Source organism: Xenopus laevis, chromosome 1L (genome assembly GCF_017654675.1).
Source record: "Xenopus laevis strain J_2021 chromosome 1L, Xenopus_laevis_v10.1, whole genome shotgun sequence".
Classification (NCBI taxonomy): domain Eukaryota; kingdom Metazoa; phylum Chordata; class Amphibia; order Anura; family Pipidae; genus Xenopus; species Xenopus laevis.
This window is the reverse complement of record NC_054371.1, coordinates 210,052,912-210,073,644: the sequence shown is the minus strand read 5'-3', so window position 1 is coordinate 210,073,644 and position 20,733 is coordinate 210,052,912. Positions and strand designations below refer to the sequence as shown.

At 40.2% G+C, this 20,733-nt stretch overlaps 1 protein-coding gene across 1 annotated transcript in view; it reads left to right on the top strand.

The window, feature by feature from the left end:
- The first annotated feature begins 408 nt into the window (after positions 1-408).
- The window catches only part of LOC108718392 (integrin alpha-1-like), a 96,349-nt gene continuing 76,024 nt past the window's right edge, over positions 409-20,733 (top strand). The window contains 1 exon segment of the mRNA XM_018266178.2: positions 409-951. Within this exon segment, the coding sequence (XP_018121667.1) occupies positions 897-951 (55 nt within the window). The 5' untranslated portion in view covers positions 409-896.

Sequence of the window (20,733 nt, the reverse complement as noted above, 5' to 3'; positions counted from 1 at the left end):
TAGGAGTACAAAAAATAGCAGTAAAATAGTCAAATTCATTCTCATTTAATAATTAAAATGACTTGGGTGTGTTATTCTCAGACCTTCGGGAGGGGACATTGGGTCCTTGCCACTGAAAAGCAGTGAATTGATGCTCACAAACTGTATGTATCTTCCACGCATTAAAGGCGTATCATTTATTATATGAAGTGCAGATGTCCCATTTGGTTTACACTATCTACAGTGTTACTGTAAACAGTGTGGCCTGCCAGCTCTTACTTTATTTGTACATGTTAGCCAAGGTCACGTGATGGTGAGTGCAACCACTTGCTATGTGCAAGCTTAATAAACTGCTGGAATATCTCAGTGATAGGCACAGAGCGCAGCCAGCCCAACTGTCAGTTTTCCTGGGCGGCAAACAGGAAATGTTGTGTGGTTGCAAGTGAAAGGGGCTGAGGATCTGGAGGGGATGACTTGATCGGCACTAGCCACATTTAGTTGCTTCACTCTTCACTATTTTTATACATTCAGTCCTCTGACATTTTGGAAATTAAAATAAATTAGCTTTACTTTTTTGGGACTACACAAAACCGTGGAGTAAAAAGAGAAAATATTCCTGAATTCTGCACAGGAAAGCAGTGAAGATTTTATCTCCAGTTCATTCTCAGCTGGGATTCAGTGGTAGCTGAATGGAACGGTTACTGCTCCTCGGAGAGGGATTTGTGGAGAAACTCCAGTGAGACTTTCTCACAGATATGTTACACGCTTCCATTTGTCCCTGGAATCTGGAGCTGTTCACTTCTCACACTCTCATATTTTGCACGAGTTCAGTTAAAGTGTCACAGCCCTTCCAGCAGATCTGAGCTCCAACGTTATATTTCTACCAACGCAGACAAGAGTTCCCATTGGAAAGTGGCATGGGATTTTCAACAATGGGCTGTTACTATGCCGAGTGCTTGTATCTCCTTACAGGTGAGAGTATCCATTGCTTTCTGTGTTATAAATTCCCTAGACTCTAGGGAAGATTTTCTATATTGTTCATGCAGGTCACAGATAAGGATTTCTGCGTGCTCATTGCGGTTAGATTTTAAACAGGTGGTTAACCTTTAAGTTATAGAATGGCTAATTCTAAGCAACTTTTCAATTGGCCTTCGTTTTTTTATAGTTTTTTAATTATTTGCCTTCTTCTTCTACTTTAATTATTTCCCTTCTTCTATTAAATATTTCCAGCTTCCAAATGCGGGTCACTGACTCTATCTAAAGGCTACACAGTTACTGTTATTGCTACTTTTTTTTTATTACTTATTCTATTCAAGACCTCTCCTGTTCATATCCCAGTCTCTTATTCATATCAGTGCATGGTTGCTAGGGTGATTTGGACTCTAGCAACCAGATTGCGGAATTTGCGAACTGGAGAGCTGCTGAATAAAAAGCTCAAAAAAACTCAAAAAACGCAAATGAAAACCAATTGCAAATTGTCTCAGAACATCACTCTACATCATACTGAAAGTTAATTTAAAGTCGAACAATCCCTTTAACTGACTATACCCAAAGCCATGAGATAATCAGCAGCGATAAGCACATTTTTTTCGAAAGCCATGGGTTCACTGCAAAATTCTGCATTTTGCATCGGCGTCAAAAAAGTTGCAATAAGAAAAATCACCCATTGACTTTAATGTATTTGGAGCAAGAAATTTTTGGCGCCCATTGAATTCAATGCGTTTTGCGTTTTTTTCCAGCAAAGCGATATGGGATAGATTTGCTCATCATTAATTATCAGTTGATAGGGGAGACGTGTTTATTTATGGCGTTGGATGTAGCATTCAAATTGGTGTGTGCTATGTGTATATATATATATATATATATATATATATATATATATATAAATATATATATATATATATATATATATATATATATATATATATATATATATATATATAGAGCCATAATAAATAACTTTTTTGTTTATGAAACTTCTAAAAAACCTGTGAGTGTCACTACTTTCTACTTATATATATATATATATATATATAAATATGAAAAAAGCCCGCACTCTCAGGTCTTATCACATCAAAAAAGTGTTTATTCAGAAAGAAAAATATATATATGTAGCTGAGGCTATAGCCATCTAGGGATCCACCATATATTAAATGTCCTATTGTGATTAGGTTTGTATTGCTTGTAGTTGCACTTTTGCCTTAAGTACATTGTACATCCGCATAGACACACCTCCAGGAGCAATAAGCAGTGTCCCGTTTCAATGCAGATGATTTAATGGTGATGACTCCTGTGCCAACTTTTTGCGAGGTTGGGCAAGTTGCATGAATTCTGTAGCTTTCTGCATTGTTATCTGTAGCCAACTACCAGCTTCCAAGACCAACATTGACTTTTTGGGTGATAATCGCTCTAATGCTTTAAAAGCTCCTGTATTCCTTCTGAGCTAAGGTGGGTTGGCAGATATTTCTGTTCCTGCAGTGTTTGCTAATATAATACCACTGCACTGTTATAGGGTGCTGCTAAACTCTGTACTTTGTGGTGGCATGATCAGGGCAAGATAAACTCTTTGAGCACCCATCAGGACAGGTACTTGGAGGAGGCAGCAGAGGTATGGTTTTTGGGTGTAATTGTAGGGACACAATTGGATGGGGGTAAGAATGGAGAGCATTGGGGGAATTATGTGGATAGACAGGCAGTGGCTGGGGGGTGTTGCACGTGGACCAACTAGGTTGGGGAGGAACTGGCTACAGAAGGACTGCACTACTACTATAGTACTTCCTCTAGGTCTTGTATTTTAACAAAAAGTGATACGTTGGGTAGAAGTGGGTCTACTACCTTCACCTGCTCTACCTGCAGGCACAGTCCCTAACCAGAGACTATAACAACCACAGCTACTTAAATGGGTTGTTCATCTTTACATTAACTTTTAGTATAATATAGATAGTGAGACAATTTGCTTTGACAACTGGTTTTCATTTTTTATTACTTGCAGTTTTTTAGTTATGTACAGTGTCGGACTGGGGGGCCCACCGGGACCCCCTGGCCTCCATACTTGACGCATGCGCGCACAGAGCCACACGGCGCGCTTCAGTGAACGGTGTCGCACAACGTGCACAGAGCCGCAGGGCGCTGTGCGGCTTTGCAAAATGTTTTTTCTTTTCAGGCCCAGGAGATCCTGAGAGGGGGTCTGGCTCGGTGGGGCCCCATGAGGGCCGGGCCCACCGGGTTTTTTCCCGGTGTCCCGCCGGGCCAGTACGACCCTGGTTATGTAGCTTTCCAGTTTGCAGCTTCGGCAATATGGTTGCTAGGTTTGAAATTACTAGCAACCATGTATTGATTTGAGTAAGAGACTGGAATATGACCTGGAATATGAAGGGGCCTGAAAAGAAAGATAAATAATAAAAAGTAGCAAGGACAAAACATTTGTAGCCTTACAGAGCCATTGTATTTAGATGGGGTCAGCGACCCCCATCTGAAAGTTGGAAAGAGTCAGAAGAAGAAGATAAATAATTCAAAAACTATAAAAAAAGAAAATATGGAGGCAAATTGGGAAGTTACTTAGAATTAGCCATACTATAAGATACTAAAAGTTAACGTAAAGGGGAACCACCCCTTTAATGGGGGTTCTTCCTTATTATCTTAGTTATTATATGCTGCTATACCCGTTACTATAGGTGCTGCTGTGCTGACTGTGCAGTGGATCACACATCAGGACAGCTCAATCTTCCCTACTGATAGTACAGGTATGGGACCCATTATCCAGAAACCTGTTATCCCGAAAGTTCTGAAATCACGGAAAGGCCGTCTCACATAGACTCCATTATAATAAATTAATCCAAATTTTTAAAAATGTAGTAATAAACAGTACATTGTACATGATCCCAACTAAGATATAATTAATCCATATTGGAAGAAAAAACAGCCAGTGTATTTAATGTTTACATGATTTTATAGTAGACTTATGGTATGAAGATCCAAATTACGGAAAGATCCATTATATATGGAAAGCCCCAGGTCCCAAGCCTTTTGGATAAAAGGTCCCATACCTGTAATAGTTTTAGAATAAAGCTTTAAAGCTGACAGACCAAGAACTGTTTTTTTTTTTTTTTTTTTTTTTTATTAGGTACAATAATTGCAGATTAAAAGTTCATCTAACTGTAGAGAAATGAGTGTGCTTAATGCTTATTAATAAGGTTGGAAAGCTTCTTTATTACTCTTTTGTTTGGTCTGTGAAATGAACAGGAACATTGTTGCTATCTGAGGGATAGGAAAAGATAACATGATATTTATCAGAAATTAGCCAAAATAGAGACTTTTCATTTCTCTGTAGCTTTGGCCAGTATTGATACAACAAGAGATCACATTCGACTTATAAGGCTAGAACTGTACCGGGCAACTTTCCCGCAGTGATTAAATGCTGAAGGAAGTTACACGAGATGTAATCAATGGCTCCTGAGGGGGAGATGCTGGATAACCAGAGACAGATTCACACTTGTATAGGGTCTCTCTGCTCTCTCCCAGCTTGTCAGTAAAGAATCAGCCGGTTAAGCTTGGCTGGAATGTAGCAGCGCTTATCAGGGAGGAGAGAAGCAATTGGCCAAACTTTGAAATCCTCCAGATTTATGTGTCTCAGAGCTTCTAAATACTCAGTTTCTGAATAAGAACAAATATTGTAAGCTTAGGGTGGTGGCACACGGGGAGATTTAAATTTCCTGCGATAAATCTTCGCTACTGCGGGCGGCTAATCTCCCCAAAATGCCTACTCATCGGCAAGAATTTGAATCTGAAACCCAAAGGGGCAAATTCACTAAGATTCGTAGTTGCGCCAGGCGCAGCTTCGCCGCACTTCGCCACACTTCACCAGGCGTAGTTTCGCCAGCGCTCCGCAAAATCACTAAAATCCGAAGTTGCGCACAGGGGTAGCGTAAGGTTGCGAAGTTGCACTAGCGTTGATTCGCTAAGTGAAGCGAAGTTACGGTAGCGAAGGTTAATTTGCATACGGCGCCAAATTTTAATTTCAATGGAGGAATACGTAGAATCACTACAAATGCCTGGGAAACCTTCAAAACATCAAATACATTTTTTTTTTGCCCTACACATGTGCCCACTGTATAGTTAAGTTGCCATGAGTCAGGAAATGTAGGGGGGAAGGAGGGGAGCCCAAAAAAAATTTTGATCTTTTTCAGCCTATCACCCATAATATAGAAAACACGCCAGCGTTTTTTGGGACTTAGAAAAAATTTGAACTTTTTTTGAAGCAATCCCTATCTACTCTATTGCGCTTCGCCTGGTCTGAGATGGCGAAGGAAGTCTAGCGTAAAAGGTAGCGTTCAGTACACTGCGCGCGTTAGTGAATTTGCGTAGTTACGTCCGTAGCGAAAATTCGCCAGGCGTAAGGGTGCGAAGTAACACTAGCGAATCTACGCCAGAGTTCGTTAGTGAATTTGCAAAGTAACGAAAATGCCCAACGCTAGCGAATTGACACTAGCGTTCGGCGCTTCGACGCTTAGTGAATTTTCCCCAAAGTTCCTTGTAAGGCGACTTTGGAAAACTGAATTTCGTGGAGATTAGTTTATCTTTTAGCATGTTATAGAATGGCCAATTCTAAGCAACTTTTCAATTGGTCTTAATTTTTTATAGTTTTTTTTAATTATTTGACTTCTTTTCATGGCTCTTTCCAGCTTTCAAATGGAGGTCACTGGCCAATGCTCTGTAAGGTCCCAAATTTATAGTTATTGCTACTTTTTATTACTGATCTTTCTATTCAAGCTCTCCCCTATTCATATTCCAGTTGCTTATTCCAGTCATAGCATGGTTGCTAGGGTGATTTGGACCCTTGCAACCAGATTACAAACTGGAGATCTGATGAATAAAAAGCTAAATAACTCAAAAAACACATGTAATACAAAATTAAAACCAATTAAAACCAGATGCAAAATTCATCATACTAAAAGCCAACACTCAGGTGAACAACCCCTGTAATTTGTGGGGCAGTGTGCAAAGTGCAAAAAGTGAGAGCAAACTTCTTTTTATTCATTCAGACAAGCCAGGCAGTACCAATGGGAGCAAGAAACAGCAGGGCCCTGCACTTACCACTGCTTAGGGGAGACATTATGTATAGGGCTGCATTGTTCCCACAGAGCTGGGCATTGTATCTTGCACCAGATTCAGCATAAAGTGCAACGAAACAAGCTGTACAAATTCCCCTGGTACACTGTGGATGGATCCCAGGGGATGTACGTTTGTGCCCCTTAGGGTTCCATCTCATGCAGCTATGGGATTTGTTTCACAAACCGTGACAAGGTGGGGAACAACTTTTGGCGTGGTTATAATGCAGTGTGAAAAAGAGGCAAAACATGTACAATTTATACCCAGTATATTTATTCACAATTTTGGTAACAATTAAATCATAATCTCAGTGTGCCAGAATATTACTTGGAATTTACATGCAAAGAAAATGTTGCCCATCAAGGCCTAATTGAGGGAAAGGAGTTCCCAAAACAGAGAATTTCCCTTTTAATCTATATGAGGCTCATTTTATAGTGATATGTGGATCTTCTTGGCGTAAAATGAACAGTACATTTTATAAATATTCCTTGCCAGTCAGACAAACTGTCATTTTGCTGAACCAATAAGCAATACATACCATTCACTATTCATATTTATATCAATTATCAAAGGTTTGTGAGTTTTTTTCTATCTCGAATAAACTCACAACTGGAATGTTTGCTTATTTATGAAAAAACACGAAAGTAAAAAACTCGAATGAATGCAATCGGGTGAAAAACTGGAATACTCAAATTGATTGAGTTATCGGCCAGAAAAAAAACCTTGAATACCTCGAATTGATCGAGTTTTCGACCACAACCCACAGAAGAAAAAAACAAAATCACGAAGAAAAAAAAAAATCATCTTCAAATGATTCAAGGGACCTCTGCCATTGACTCCTACACAATCTCGACAGTTTTTAGCTGGAGTATTTTTGTTAAGTTCTTTTGTGGGGGGACCCTGCGCAGTCTGGGAATACCGCTGCCTTGATGGTTCATTTAATGGTTCTACTTATGCTCAAATGAATGCAACAGGTGAAAGTGTAAGGACAATATTTGGTTCCATTCTCATCAAGATAATAAAATAATTCTCTACATTTGGGCATCAAATATGACAGCTCATATTACAGGCAGAGGCAGAAGTGATGGATGGGTTCTAACGGTCCATTCCTGCAGAATCTGAATTTTCAACCACAGGTGCAAGGAAAACCTGTACTTAGATTTGGCTTGTGTGCCTTTAAAGTTCTTTTCATCACCATAAATTAAAGGGCAAACCAGGGAAAACCTGTGTAGTGTGCATGAGCCATCCATTTCATATGCAGTGAGCTGTCAGACTTGAATACACAGTAGGGGACAACCATTTGTACTGCATTCAGGGGGTGGCAAGGCACTTTACCCAAGTTTTTTGCACTTTGTACCTTGCACCCCTATTGTAAATGAGCCATATGGTGTCAGATTAATTTTTGGATTGTGTTAAGTTTTCAGAGATTATCTAAAACAGATCATATCACTCAGAAGCAACCTTTTCTAAGAAAGCACGCCATTCAATATTGCACATGATACCGTGGAATAAGCCTGGGTGACATATGTTTACACAGAAGTCCCAGTTGAATCCTGCTTTGTGCTTTCATTCCAGAAATAGGCTCATAAGTCAAATAGGACAAAAGTAATAAACCTCCAAGCAAAGTGTCCTCGACTGTTTCAAATACACAATGGTGGTTGTGAAGTTAGTCTGTCTTTTAACATCACTAAACTTTTAAAGGGAGAATATAAGCATTATATATACTTGATGTTAAACAAAGAAGTATAGGAGCCCTTGGGTAGCAAATCTCTCAAACATCCGATTAGGTTGGACAACCCTTTGGTAGATGTTTCCCCTAGAGATTCTAAGGTTAATTAATAAAAGCAAACTTTTGATGGGGGGTTGCCAAGGGTTATTGCCAAGGTGCAAATTTGGCCAGAGTTTATAAATGAGCCACAAGGTATTGTAGAATCACAAAGTACATTGTTGGACTGGCGGGTAGGAGGTCCACCAGGGCTTCCACCATAGGGGGTCTCACCCCTCTTCCCGCCTCATTTGGGGGGCCTCGGGGGCCTGTAGTTGCGGCCACAATTGGGGCCAGAGGGGGCGAGATCAGGGGGCAGCACGGGTCATAGACAGATGCGGGTCTGGATCGGCAGGGGCCCACCGGGTTTTTACCTAGTGTCCTGTCAGCCCAGTCCGACCCTGTCAAAGTATGTAATTGTGGTAGAAGAAAAAAAAGAAGAAGAAGACGTTTTTAGACATAAACATAAAGTGAAATGGGAACACATGACTGTGCACAGGGAAATAAAGAAGAAACAAGAATAGAGATTGGGGCATATACACTCTTGCACCAGACAGAGGAAGAAAAGATGAAATGTGGAAGTGGTGCTGAAGCAGAAGTAAAGCTATATTGGTACCACTAGAGAAAACACTCATTAACTGATCGTTTTGCAGGATGCAAAGTTGCAAGCCAGAATGTTTTTTTTTTTACTAGAGCCTATATACATTTTTATACTACCCCATACAAACTAGGGGAGAGGTATGTCTCACTAAAGTTGCAAAATGTAACTGTTCTTGCAATGTGACTTTTGGAAGCACAACTACCACCTTTGGGAATAACAAAGGACTCGGGAGTGAATTAGGGAAATGAGCTATAATGAGAGCATGCTGTCTTAGTTGGTGCAACCTGAAAATGTGAAGTCTGTATCAACCAAAAAAGATAGTACATGTATGGGAGTTGCTATCCAGAATGCTTGTTATACTTTAAGTCTACTAAAATATCATATATACCAATATATGGAGGGAGTACTCCAACCCTACTACATTCCAAGCCCTTTAAAGGAGAACTTAACCCTCAGCCTTATATTGTGACATTTCTATTCCATGTGTACTGCATATTGTGAGTTGGTCCTAAAGCTCAGTAAGTGACAGCAGCACAGAGCATGTGCAGTGAATCAGCAGAAAAGAAGATGGGGAGCTACTGGGGCATCTTTGGAGAAACAGATCTTTACCCTTGCAGCGTGCACTCAACCGAACAGCACCGGAAACGCGTTAGGAGGATTGTCCGTTGAATAGAGATGTTTCAATCACACCGATATCTGCTGGTTCGTTGAGTGCGCGCTGCAAGGGAATCGTGTTCACTACTAAAAAATCATGTAAACATTAAATAAACCCAATAGGCTGGTTTTGCTTCCAATAAGGATTAATTATATCTTAGTTTGGATCGAGTACAAGCTACTGTTTTATTATTACAGAGAGAAAGGAAATGTGTTGTCAAACTTTGAATTATTTGATTAAAATGGAGTCCATGGTAGTTGACCTTCCCGTAATTCAGAGCTTTCTGGATATTGGGCTTCCTGATAATGGATCCTATACCTGTAATAGAAAGCTTGTAGAAAGAGTGAGTCAAGGCAAACTATATGGCATATAAATATTTAATGCGACCATGCAGAGAAGGAATGTTTTTATTTACAATTATATATACCCTGATTATTTGTTTATTTAGATGTATATTGTGTGTGTGACAGCAAATATTGCAATTTCCAGTCCTCTGGTACAATATGGTGCCACGACATGGCTGCATGAAAATATCAGTCCAGACAGACAGGAACAGAGAAAGAGACAGTGACACAAAGAGACCCAGTCACACAGACGCAAAGCATATAGGGAAGAATTACTCAGAGGAAATATATATACTCATTACAAAGCCATTTCTATAGCACTTCTAAAAAAGTAAACGTTTTATAATAAGAATACCACTACAGGATGGAAATAAATATTAGGGCTTATTTACTCAATACAAAGTGCAGTGCAAAGTTTTTTGTTTAAAATTATGTCTAATAGGCATGGATATTTGATGCATGGTACCAACAGATAACATTTATATTGACTTGATATAGTGTAAGATACCATTTGGTACTTCCTCCAAACTCCTATCCCCACTATAGTCAGCTTCTAATGAACTATGGAGCACCAACCAGCCAAGTGAGTCCATGACTCCATGCTCAACCTCACAATATTAGTAGCTATGGAAGAAGGCATGTCTAGGTTTCAAAGTGCTAGGCAGTTTTTAAAAGACAGCCAAGTTCCAATAAAAAGCTTGAGAGGGGCAACATGAATCTGGCAGCCCCTGACCATCCATAAGCTAACGTACCAGACATGAGATATTTTGGGTGAAAAGGGGGCAGCTTGTTTATTAACACATTTACATAAAGAACAACCAACATATATTAACATCAGTTAAGTGTAGGGCAAGGTAAACAATTCATTTTTTTACAATATTTAACCATTAACTTTCTTGTAACCTCTGATAGCTGCTAAAGATTGCAAACAATTGCAACTAAATGTGTGGTTGTTCCTCCTAAGCACAGCTTTGCTATAAGGCTTTATGCGGATCAATTAGTAGAAGAGGGCTCACAAGCAGCTTTCACCAGCGACAGACTAACCTGAGGATGAAACAGGAAGAATGCGCTGTGAAAAGAGGCCGGAGAGTCCAGACGAAGTAACAGGAGTATGAAAGCTGAGGTCAAACAGGTCCGGGTCAGAGGCAGGCAGCTCAGATTCATAAACGGGATCAGGCCGGGGTCAGATGCAGGCAGATTAGGTTCGTAGTCAAAATCAGGCCGAGGTCGGGTGCAGGCAGAGTTCAAGCGAGTCAGGAATAGCCGGGTCAACAACAGGAGATCAAATCTATAACGCTGGGGTCTCTTGGAAATGAACTAAGATAACCTAGCAGTTTGTTTGTATGTCAACTGAGTTGATATAGGCCTGGCGTGAACTCGCATGCGCAAAAACGCCGGGTGACGCAACGCACGCACGAACATACGCAGTGCGCGCAAAGACAATGCGCACGCGCATCAAAGCGCACGCTCGCGCACAGACGCACAGGCGCGCTTTCGCCGGCGACTGCGACAAACTACTTGCCTGCAAAGACGGGCAGAGCCAGACATCCCTTCCACACAACGGTGAGTAGCCTTACATTTGCTCTGTAACTCATGCCCCTTCCACCATGATCCTTCCATTTCTTTGTCCCCAGGCCTAACCCATGTTACACCCTACACTTGATACTAGAATCACTAGATCCCCCACAGGGGAGCCCTTCCCACTGTGACTCTACACTAATACCTTTCTGATACATCCCTACCACCTTGCTCTAGGGAGGACCCCTGGGGTAAAAGAGAACATCCCCTTCACTTCCTTCCGATAGTTAATAATACTTATATATAGATATATATAATTGTACATTGTTAATTTTTTATTACAACAATGTTCTACTGCTAGTTTGTGTGTATATGCCTAATATATTTTTAGCATATACAAACCCTGCAAACCTGCCATTTTCCTGTTTACGGATAATACCCTTCACAAATACAGTATGTCTATAGATTCTGGCCTTAAAGAATGTACAAAAAATGCAAAACAAATGCAACATAGCATAACCAATTCCACTTCTCTTTTGTCTGAAGTTTCTATCATTATGTGTCATCCTCTGCTAAACGGTTTGTGAGTTGGTTGAGGGGAAAAGTTAAAGAGTTCAGAAGAAGTTTCATGTCAAATTCTTTAAAGACACTAAACATCCTGTTAATGCAACATCAAAAGGCAAAGGCAAGTCCCGGAAACATTATTGTAAAGTAATGAAAAACACTCTGAAGAGTTTGCTTGTTTTCGTCTAGTACGGCTTGAAACTGTAGCTTGAAAGGTCACTAAAGGGGACAAAAGCCTCTTAAAAAATACTTAATATGCAAAAATGATCCCATGAGCATTTAACTTTGCAATTAAAGATTCAGCCTTGAGAAAAAGACAACTTTTGCAGTTTGTGAATTTGTGGTAATGTGTTATGAATTTTTCTAGTAATGATTGGATATAATTTGGTTTAGTTTTCTGAACATTGTAATGGTTTCCATTGACTGCTAGTTGGTTCTTGCCCTGGCCAGTTCATATGTTGGTTATATGCAAAATACACTAGTATTGTTCTATGCTTTCGTGATGCACTGGGCAGACCTTACTAATCCAAACTCATGAATCCAATGTCTGCAGACATTTTTAAACTTGCACCCACCCACCGCTGCCAGTGACATCAAAGATGGGTGATACAATGCGGTTGCATCAGGACCTACCTAACTGGAGGAGCTGGGAAGGTGCACAATAACACCAAAGTAGAAGTGTTTGACCCACAACACGCTACAGATGTAATTTCCACACCATTATTGTACTTATTTTTGATATCAATCAGTATCCCTTCAGCAGTTTGTTGAGATAAATGTAGCAGTGAATGGATGGCAGCTCAAACCCCCGAGGGCTATGGTGCAAGGGCAGTGATGGACTGGGGGATCCGGGCCCACAGAGTCTGCCATATCAGGGGCCTGTACACACTCACCCCAGGCTCCCTACACCCCCTTCCCAACTTCAAGGCCCCCCTTGCCAGCCTCAACCCTCCTCTATCCGCCTCCCCCCCCATCCGACCAGTGAGCACCTGCTTTTCTTCTATTGGTTAGAAAGAGGTCAGGCAAGGAGGAATGGATCTGGACCAGTAAGACCCACAAGGACTTGCTGTGTTTTTCTTTCAGAATGACTTGTAAATAAGGTATCTTGAAAATAAAAACCCAGGAATGTTTCTCCATTCAGCATAATCTGTTTATCATAATCCGCAAGGATGTCATGAAGTTAGGTGTTGATTGTATCAACATGATTGGATCTTTGAGGTGTTATTAAACCTTCCAGCATTGTACATGGCAGACAAGAGATGTCGCACCCAGCCACCCACCCCCGTGCCAGTATTAAAACTTGGTTTTTCTGGTTTTACATACAGTGGTGTGAAAAACTATTTGTCCCCTTCCTGATTTCTTATTCTTTTGCATGTTTGTCACACTTAAATGTTTCTGCTCATCAAAAACCGTTAAATATTAGTCAAAGATAACATAATTGAACACAAAATGCAGTTTTTAAATGAAGGTTTACGTTATTAAGGGAGAAAAAAAACTCCAAATCTACATGGGCCTGTGTGAAAAAGTGATTGCCCCCCTTGTTAAAAAATAACTTAACTGTGGTTTATCACACCTGAGTTCAATTTCAAAGGTTATAAAGCCATTTCTAAAGCTTTGGGACTCCAGCGAACCACAGTGAGAGCCATTATCCACAAATGGCAAAAACATGGAACAGTGGTGAACCTTCCCAGGAGTGGCCGGCCGACCAAAATTACCCCAAGAGCGCAGAGACAACTCATCCGAGAGGCCACAAAAGACCCCAGGACAACATCTAAAGAACTGCAGGCCTCACTTGCCTCAATTAAGGTCAGTGTTCACGACTCCACCATAAGAAAGAGCAAAAGATGAGTGGCCCACAATTCCTCCAGAGCGCTGTAAAAGACTCGTTGCAAGTTATCGCAAACGCTTGATTGCAGTTATTGCTGCTAAGGGTGGCCCAACCAGTTATTAGGTTCAGGGGGCAATTACTTTTTCACACAGGTTTGGATTTCTTTTCTCCCTAAATAATAAAAACCCTCATTTAAAAACTGCATTTTGTGTTTACTTGTGTTATCTTTGACTAATAGTTAAATGTGTTTGATGATCAGAAACATTTTGTGTGACAAACATGCAAAAGAATAAGAAATCAGGAAGGGGGCAAATAGTTTTTCACACCACTGTATATGGCTTCAACACCTCTGAAAAAATTGAAAAACCGAGTTTGAATAGAGGCGGGGGGAGGGGGTGCGACATCTTTTGTACATACAATGCTGTTTTGGCAACACTTCCTGGAAGGTTTAAAGGATAAGTAAACCTTAAAAATAAGTGAATGTAAAATTAATGAGGCTGCTATTCTAAGCACTTTTGCAATGTACATTGGTTATTTTTTTTTTTAATTCCAAGATATTAAAGGATACATTTCCTGTTAATAACATGGATGAATTGTGCTACAATTACTGGTTAGCAGAAGAACATCAGAGCAGCCTCTTTCTTTCTCCTGACAACTTCCTTGACTTCTTGGTGGTCAGACAGGTTGGAAAATGACCAGCAGTTGGCGCTGTAATTGTAACACAATTTATTCATGTTAACAGGACATGTATCCTTTTATATCCTGGAATTAAAACAATAATAATGAATGTACATTGCAAAAGTGCTTAGAATAGCACCCTAATTACATTTACATTACAAGGTTTGCTTATCCGTTAATAACTCAAAGCTCCAATCATGCCAATACAATCAACGCCTAACTTCATGAGATCCTGATATCATGATAAACAGAGTGTGCTGATTGGAGCAAAATTCCAGGGTATTTATTCCCGAAATATCCTATTTACAAGTCATTCTGAATTGAGAAAGCAAGTTGGATGACTGGTGAAACATCTTTAAGAACAACACAGCAAGTCCAGTTGATTTGCACGCTTCTGCAAATCTGAAGCTATGCAGTTGCACAAAAACACAACTGTCAGCGATAAGTGATGCTTCCCAGGCATTGTCAAGCTGGTCACTCACATTACATTCCAGAAATTCATTTGCTGGAAATTTATGTCTGCTATCTTGCCATACATTCTGTAGCACTACACTGTAAAACATACAGACAGCTGTACAGTATGTGTGAGAGAAATGGGACAAACACCAGAACTCATTAACACTTTACCCTTCTATTAAGCAATGCAGTTGTATTGGCAGTCATATGATCCAAGAAACTCAAAGCAACCAGCCATATACTCGCTTTCAATTTCCTACTACTAAGCAGTGAAATCCTCTGGTTTGTAATACAGGTCAACCTTTCCTTGTGTCACTATCAAAGGTGTAGAATAACAAAGGAGGTTTAGCCAAAAACAGACCATTCATATGTAATCATAAATTTGCCAATGGAAAGCCTTCTATTGGTAGCCTCCAACAAAAGTCTCGTCCTGCTCCCCTTATCACTACATATTACTACATATCACCCACTTGTGACTCGTAGTAACCCTTAGGTATCCTTAATGGTACTGGTGGAACTTGGTGCCTGCATTATAGGGCTTCAGAAAAGCACAAAAAGGTTTCCTTTGGAGAATCCCTTTTCCATATACATTGAATCTAAACTAAAAAGAAAAGTATACCCTTGAACAATGTAGGTATCTTTAAAAAATATATTGCATAAAACAGCTCAAACTAGTGATGTGTGGGCCGACCGAAAACCTGTGGGGCCTGTGGGTTTACCCGTGGGTCGGGCTCTTGCATAAAAATCGTCGGGTCGTGCGTTCAGCTCATCGCCTGCTATCCCCGCCCATGACCTAGCACTGCCGCCTTCCAGCCCCTAAATTTATAGACTCACTCCCGCCCCATCCCTTTCGTGACATCACTGCGGGGCGGGGTCTATAAATAGAGGGGGAATGGCAGGCTGGGCCAGGTGAGGATTGGGAGGGGGTAGGTTAGGGTTGGGTGCAGGTGAAGAATATATCGTCTTACACATCACTAACTCATATTTTCCAACAAAATTAAAATTTCGACACCAGCGACAATTTACCGCACGGCCATTGACTTCAATGCAATTGGATTAAATTGGTGCACGTCAAATTGTCACCGGCGTCGATGCTGATGGCGTCAAAACTCGCGTTTCACAAATTTTTCGCCATGTCCCGATTTCGCTGGAAATTAGAGAAAAATTGGCCATCACTACTCATATGTAAAACTCTGTTTCATATAAATAAACCACTTTCATAACAATATACTTTTTTAGTTGTATGTGCCATTGGGTAATCATAAATAGCAAATTGGCATTTTAAAAACGAAGGGCTGACCCCTGGGATCCTACAATTCATGGTGCACACAAACAAACATACATGTTAGGTCACATGAACCAATTAATGGACAAAGTTCCGTCTTTTATTGTTATAGTTAGAGCTGCAGTATTTCTGGTTGGGTAATCTCTGAGGCAACACACAGACCATCATAGTGGCTCAAGGTAAAAGATGTAATAGAGCAATATTTACTGATTTCTGTATAGGCGCGTTTCAGGGGTTGCTCCAATGCGCCCCCCCCCCATCCCGCTCCGTGCCTCTAACTTGTAGCAACGGATTGGGTCGAGGAGGGGCCAGTAGGGATGTAGCGAACCGCCGATAATGTGTTCGCGAACGCAGTTCGCGAACACCGGCAAAAAATGCGAACAGTTCGCGAACAGTTCGCGAACTTCGAACATCCGAAAATCGTTCGATTCGAACGATCGAAGGATTTTAATCGTTCGATCGAACGATTTTCGTTCGAATCGAACGAAAATCGTTCGATTTTAGTGACCGAATGGTCGAATGGTCGAACGATTTTGACGCGAACGCCTATTGGCGAACGTCGCGCGACGTTCGCGAACTTGCGGCGGACGCGAACAGCCGATGTTCGCGCGAACAAGTTCGCCGCAGAACAGTCCGCGACATCCCTAGGGGCCACATCGCTAGTGCAGTGAGCGCTAAACTTCTTCAATTCATAATTGAAATCAATGTACTAATCCGGAAGATTGTTTAGTGAAGGGAGGGTAATATAAATTCTCTACAAGTAAATATAAGTATTCTCAAGAAAGTGCATTTTAAATGGGATGTTAATCTTTGGGATAATGCAATCAACCATGCACTGATTTGAATAAGAGACTAGAATATGAATAAGAGAGGGCCTAAATAGCAAGATATATAATAAAAAGAAGCAATAACAATACATGTAGCCTTATAGAGCATTTTTGTAGATTGGGTCAGTGACCCCCATTTGAATGCTGGAAAGAGTCAGAAGAAGGAGTGAAATAATAGAAATAACTATAACAATAAATAATAAAGACAAAATGAAAAGTTGCTTAGGGTTTGCCATTCTATAACATACTAAAAGTTAACTTGAACCATCCCTTTAATTCTTTTAGGCACCAATGGACCTGTTATCCAGAATGCTCGGGACCTGGGGTTTTCTGCATAATTGATCTATTTGGATTAATGGGATAAAATTGAGTCTATGGGAGACAGGCATTCTGTAATGCGGAGCTTTCAGTATATGGGTTTCTAGATAATGGATCCCACACAGTACATGTAATACATTCATTAATTTGGCCCATAAAGATGATATTCTACATTGCCCAGCATTTTATCTTACATGACCTTGATGTTGAAGATTTCCGAGGCCTTGATGTTCCTTCCAACCTCTTCTCCTGGGAGTCTCTCCTGCTGATGAGCTTACATTTGGTTTGTTTTATACTGTTTTACCACAGATCATATTCTACATAAACCCACTCATTCAGGTATAATATAGGTATAATATAGGTATAATAGTCTTAGGGATTGCCCACACTAAAAGCACAAGTGTGCTGTGAGATGTAAAGTCCAAAAATGTTTTATTTTGAATGGTGGGTTACCCACTGGGACACTATTTCCCACTTACTCCTACTTGGGATTCTGGCTGTCCTACCGTCCCTCACACTACTACAGTTTGCTATTATACAAGCTAGGTCCTATGCTAGCTAAGTTTCCTATCTCTTCCTCTTGGGGATGGCTTTGCTGGTCAGGTGAATTCCTGTATGAATCTACTTCCCATGACACACCTAATTTCCTCTAACACTGCCCCCTAGGACTTTTCCTAAACTCTATTAAACTATTTCTACTCACAAGCCCCCTCTAGAGTCCCCTATATTATAATAACAACAGCAACTATTAATAGGGATGTAGCGAACTGTCGATTTGGTGTTCGCGAACGCCGTTCGCGAACACCGGCAAAAAATGCGAACGTTCGCGGACAGTTCGCGAACTTCGAACACCCGCTAAAATCGTTCGATTCGAACGATCGAAGGATTTTAATCATTCGATCGAAGGATTTTCATTCGAATCGAACGATCGAAGCCATTCGATCGAATGCTTTTCATTCGATCGAATGCTTACAATCGTTCGAACGAATGGAAATCGTTCGATTTTTAGCGGTCGAAGGAATTCGAATGGTCTAATGGTCGAACGATCGAACGCGAACTCAAAATGCGAACGTTCCCAAACGTTCGCGAACATTCGGCGGACGCGAACGGTCGAAGTTCACACGAACTAGTTCGCAGCAGAACAGTTCGCTACATCCCTGACTATTAACTTTTTACATCTAATGGCCAAAACTAGAAAGTACCCCAAAATTAAAAGAACAACCTTTTCCACCCTCTTACGCACAAAATACTTGGAAGTCCACCACGTCCACCACGTGGACCACAGGCAAATGAATTGGCTGAAAAGACTTGATCCTGTTTTTTATAGAATAAACAACTACATCTAATGGAATTAGAAAATTATGAAAATATATAATACTAAGTCTACAGGTGCTGCCACTTCAGGGGCACGCACCCCCCCTGAACCTCCACCAAGTTTGTAAACCCCATCTGCCCCCCACGTACCTAATTTTCTAACTTGTTGCAGTCACAATCAGGTCAAGGGTAGGTAAAGGTGCAGCACCCAGGGTTTCTGGCACTTAACAGGTCTGGGTCGGTGAGGCCCGCCGAGGTTTTTTTAATATTGTGTTTGTTATTAGGGATGTCGCGGACTGTTCTGCGGCGAACTTGTTCGCGCGAACATCGGCTGTTCGTGTCCGCCGCAAGTTCGCGAACGTCGCGCGACGTTCGCCAATAGGCGTTCGCGTCAAAATCGTTCGACCATTCGACCATTCGGTCGCTAAAATCGAACGATTTTCGTTCGATTCGAACGAAAATCGTTCGATCGAACGATTAAAATCCTTCGATCGTTCGAATCGAACGATTTTCGGATGTTCGAAGTTTGCGAACTGTTCGCGAACTGTTCGCATTTTTTGCCGGTGTTCGCGAACGGCGTTCGCGAACACATTATCGGCGGTTCGCTACATCCCTATTTGTTATAGAAAATATTTACTTTTATTCATTAGAAACACAGAGTGAAATTAAAATATCATAAATAAGGTCTAAACCAGGCACAGGTGCACGATCAACTGACATTAGTCTTATACCTTATTGTGCCAAAAATCCCCCTTTCTATTATTTATACCTTCTTTTTTCTAAGGGTTTAACTTATATTATCACTTTAAAGTTGGTGAGGTTTTATTTTAGGGTTTGTCTTTTCTACACCAACTTCAGTGCTAAAGTAAAAGAACAGAAAGGAACAGCAAATAGTCCCTACTACTTTACCTACTCATCTCTCCATTTAACTTCATTCATGAAGTTGTTTGAGTTCCCCTGAAATTGTTTAATTTTCTAATATATTTCCTATTGTTGCCCATTGCCCTGGAATACAATTCTGCTTATATTTTTATGGAGGTACATGTTAAATGTTATGAATATTTATAAAAGTTATAGGCATTCAAAAAGAGACATTGTGACGTGTGACCCAACAGCTCAGCAACTCATTGTGATATCTACCAGATTTCCACTTAAAGATTTGTCTTGCAGAACTTTCATCTATTAGCAACTTAGGCAGAGTGGTATTTAAGAATGAATTACAATATTTATGGGCCTTACAAAGAAAGAAATAAACAAAAGATTATGGATATTTCTCCAAAAATATTTGGGACCATACCAAAGCAAATATGAATGGCAAGTTTATTAGAAAATTGCAGCAAGAAGAATGATTTCAAATATATTCAAATTCAAGTTTTTCTAACTTGAGTTTGTGCAACAAAAAAAATGGAAGATCTACAAAAGTCATGAGATGTGTATTGTCAAGGCTATTTCAAAGTGTTTTTTAAGCTGTTTAAACATTTTTAAAAATCAATGGAACAATGTGATTTTGAGAAAGATAAATGCAAAAAAAACCCATGATCAAATTTAATTTGTATGTAAACAAAAAATTGTTGCATTTGGCTCTCAAGGTCTTTAAAGACACATGCCTATTCAATTTGGCTTTACATATAGTGACCTGTGATTACTTTGCTCTCACCCATTGGCAGTTGGTGCAGCACTCACCCAATCCAGATGTACGTAGATTAATTCACTGATGTGATTAGTCACTTGACTGTTATATGTATACTGTATATAGGTATGGGATCCATTTTCCGTAAACACATTATCCAGAAAGCTCCAAATTATGGGAAGGCCATTTCCTATAGATTACATTTTAATTAAATAATTAACATTTTTAACAATGATTTCATTTTTTGCTGTAATAATAAAACAAAAGCTTGTACTTGATTCCAACTAAGATATAATTAATCCTTATTGGAAGCAAAACCAGCCTATTGGGTTTAATTAATGTTTATGTGTTTTTTAGTAGATCTAAAATATGTAGATTGAAATTAGAGAAAGATCCTTTATCCAGAAACTCCCAAGTCCCAAGCATTCTGGATAACAAGTCACATACTTGTATATATACATTTTGAATAATGTCCCAGGAGGGTAGTTTATTTGTGAGATTATACATACTGTATAGTTGTTTCAGACTTCTCTTACCTGTCCCTTTTCCTTATGTAGCGCTATAGTAAACTGACTTGTGCTAGGACAGTTTAGCTACTTTCCTTGGTGGGCTAAAACCACCGATGAGCTCTCTTTCTCAGGGGTAAGCCCTCGCAGCGGGGTGGAGGCAAGGGTGTAGTGTAACTGTAACCTGATGCGATAGCACAATGATGGGCGCCAGTAGTTCTTTAACAGTTGAACCAAGAACAGTATTTATTGAACAATAGCACAGAGATCATTTAGCACATTGATCCACAATGGAGTATAGAACATACACAGCAGCATAAGGAAACATATACTCACAGCACGTATAGGCTGAATCCC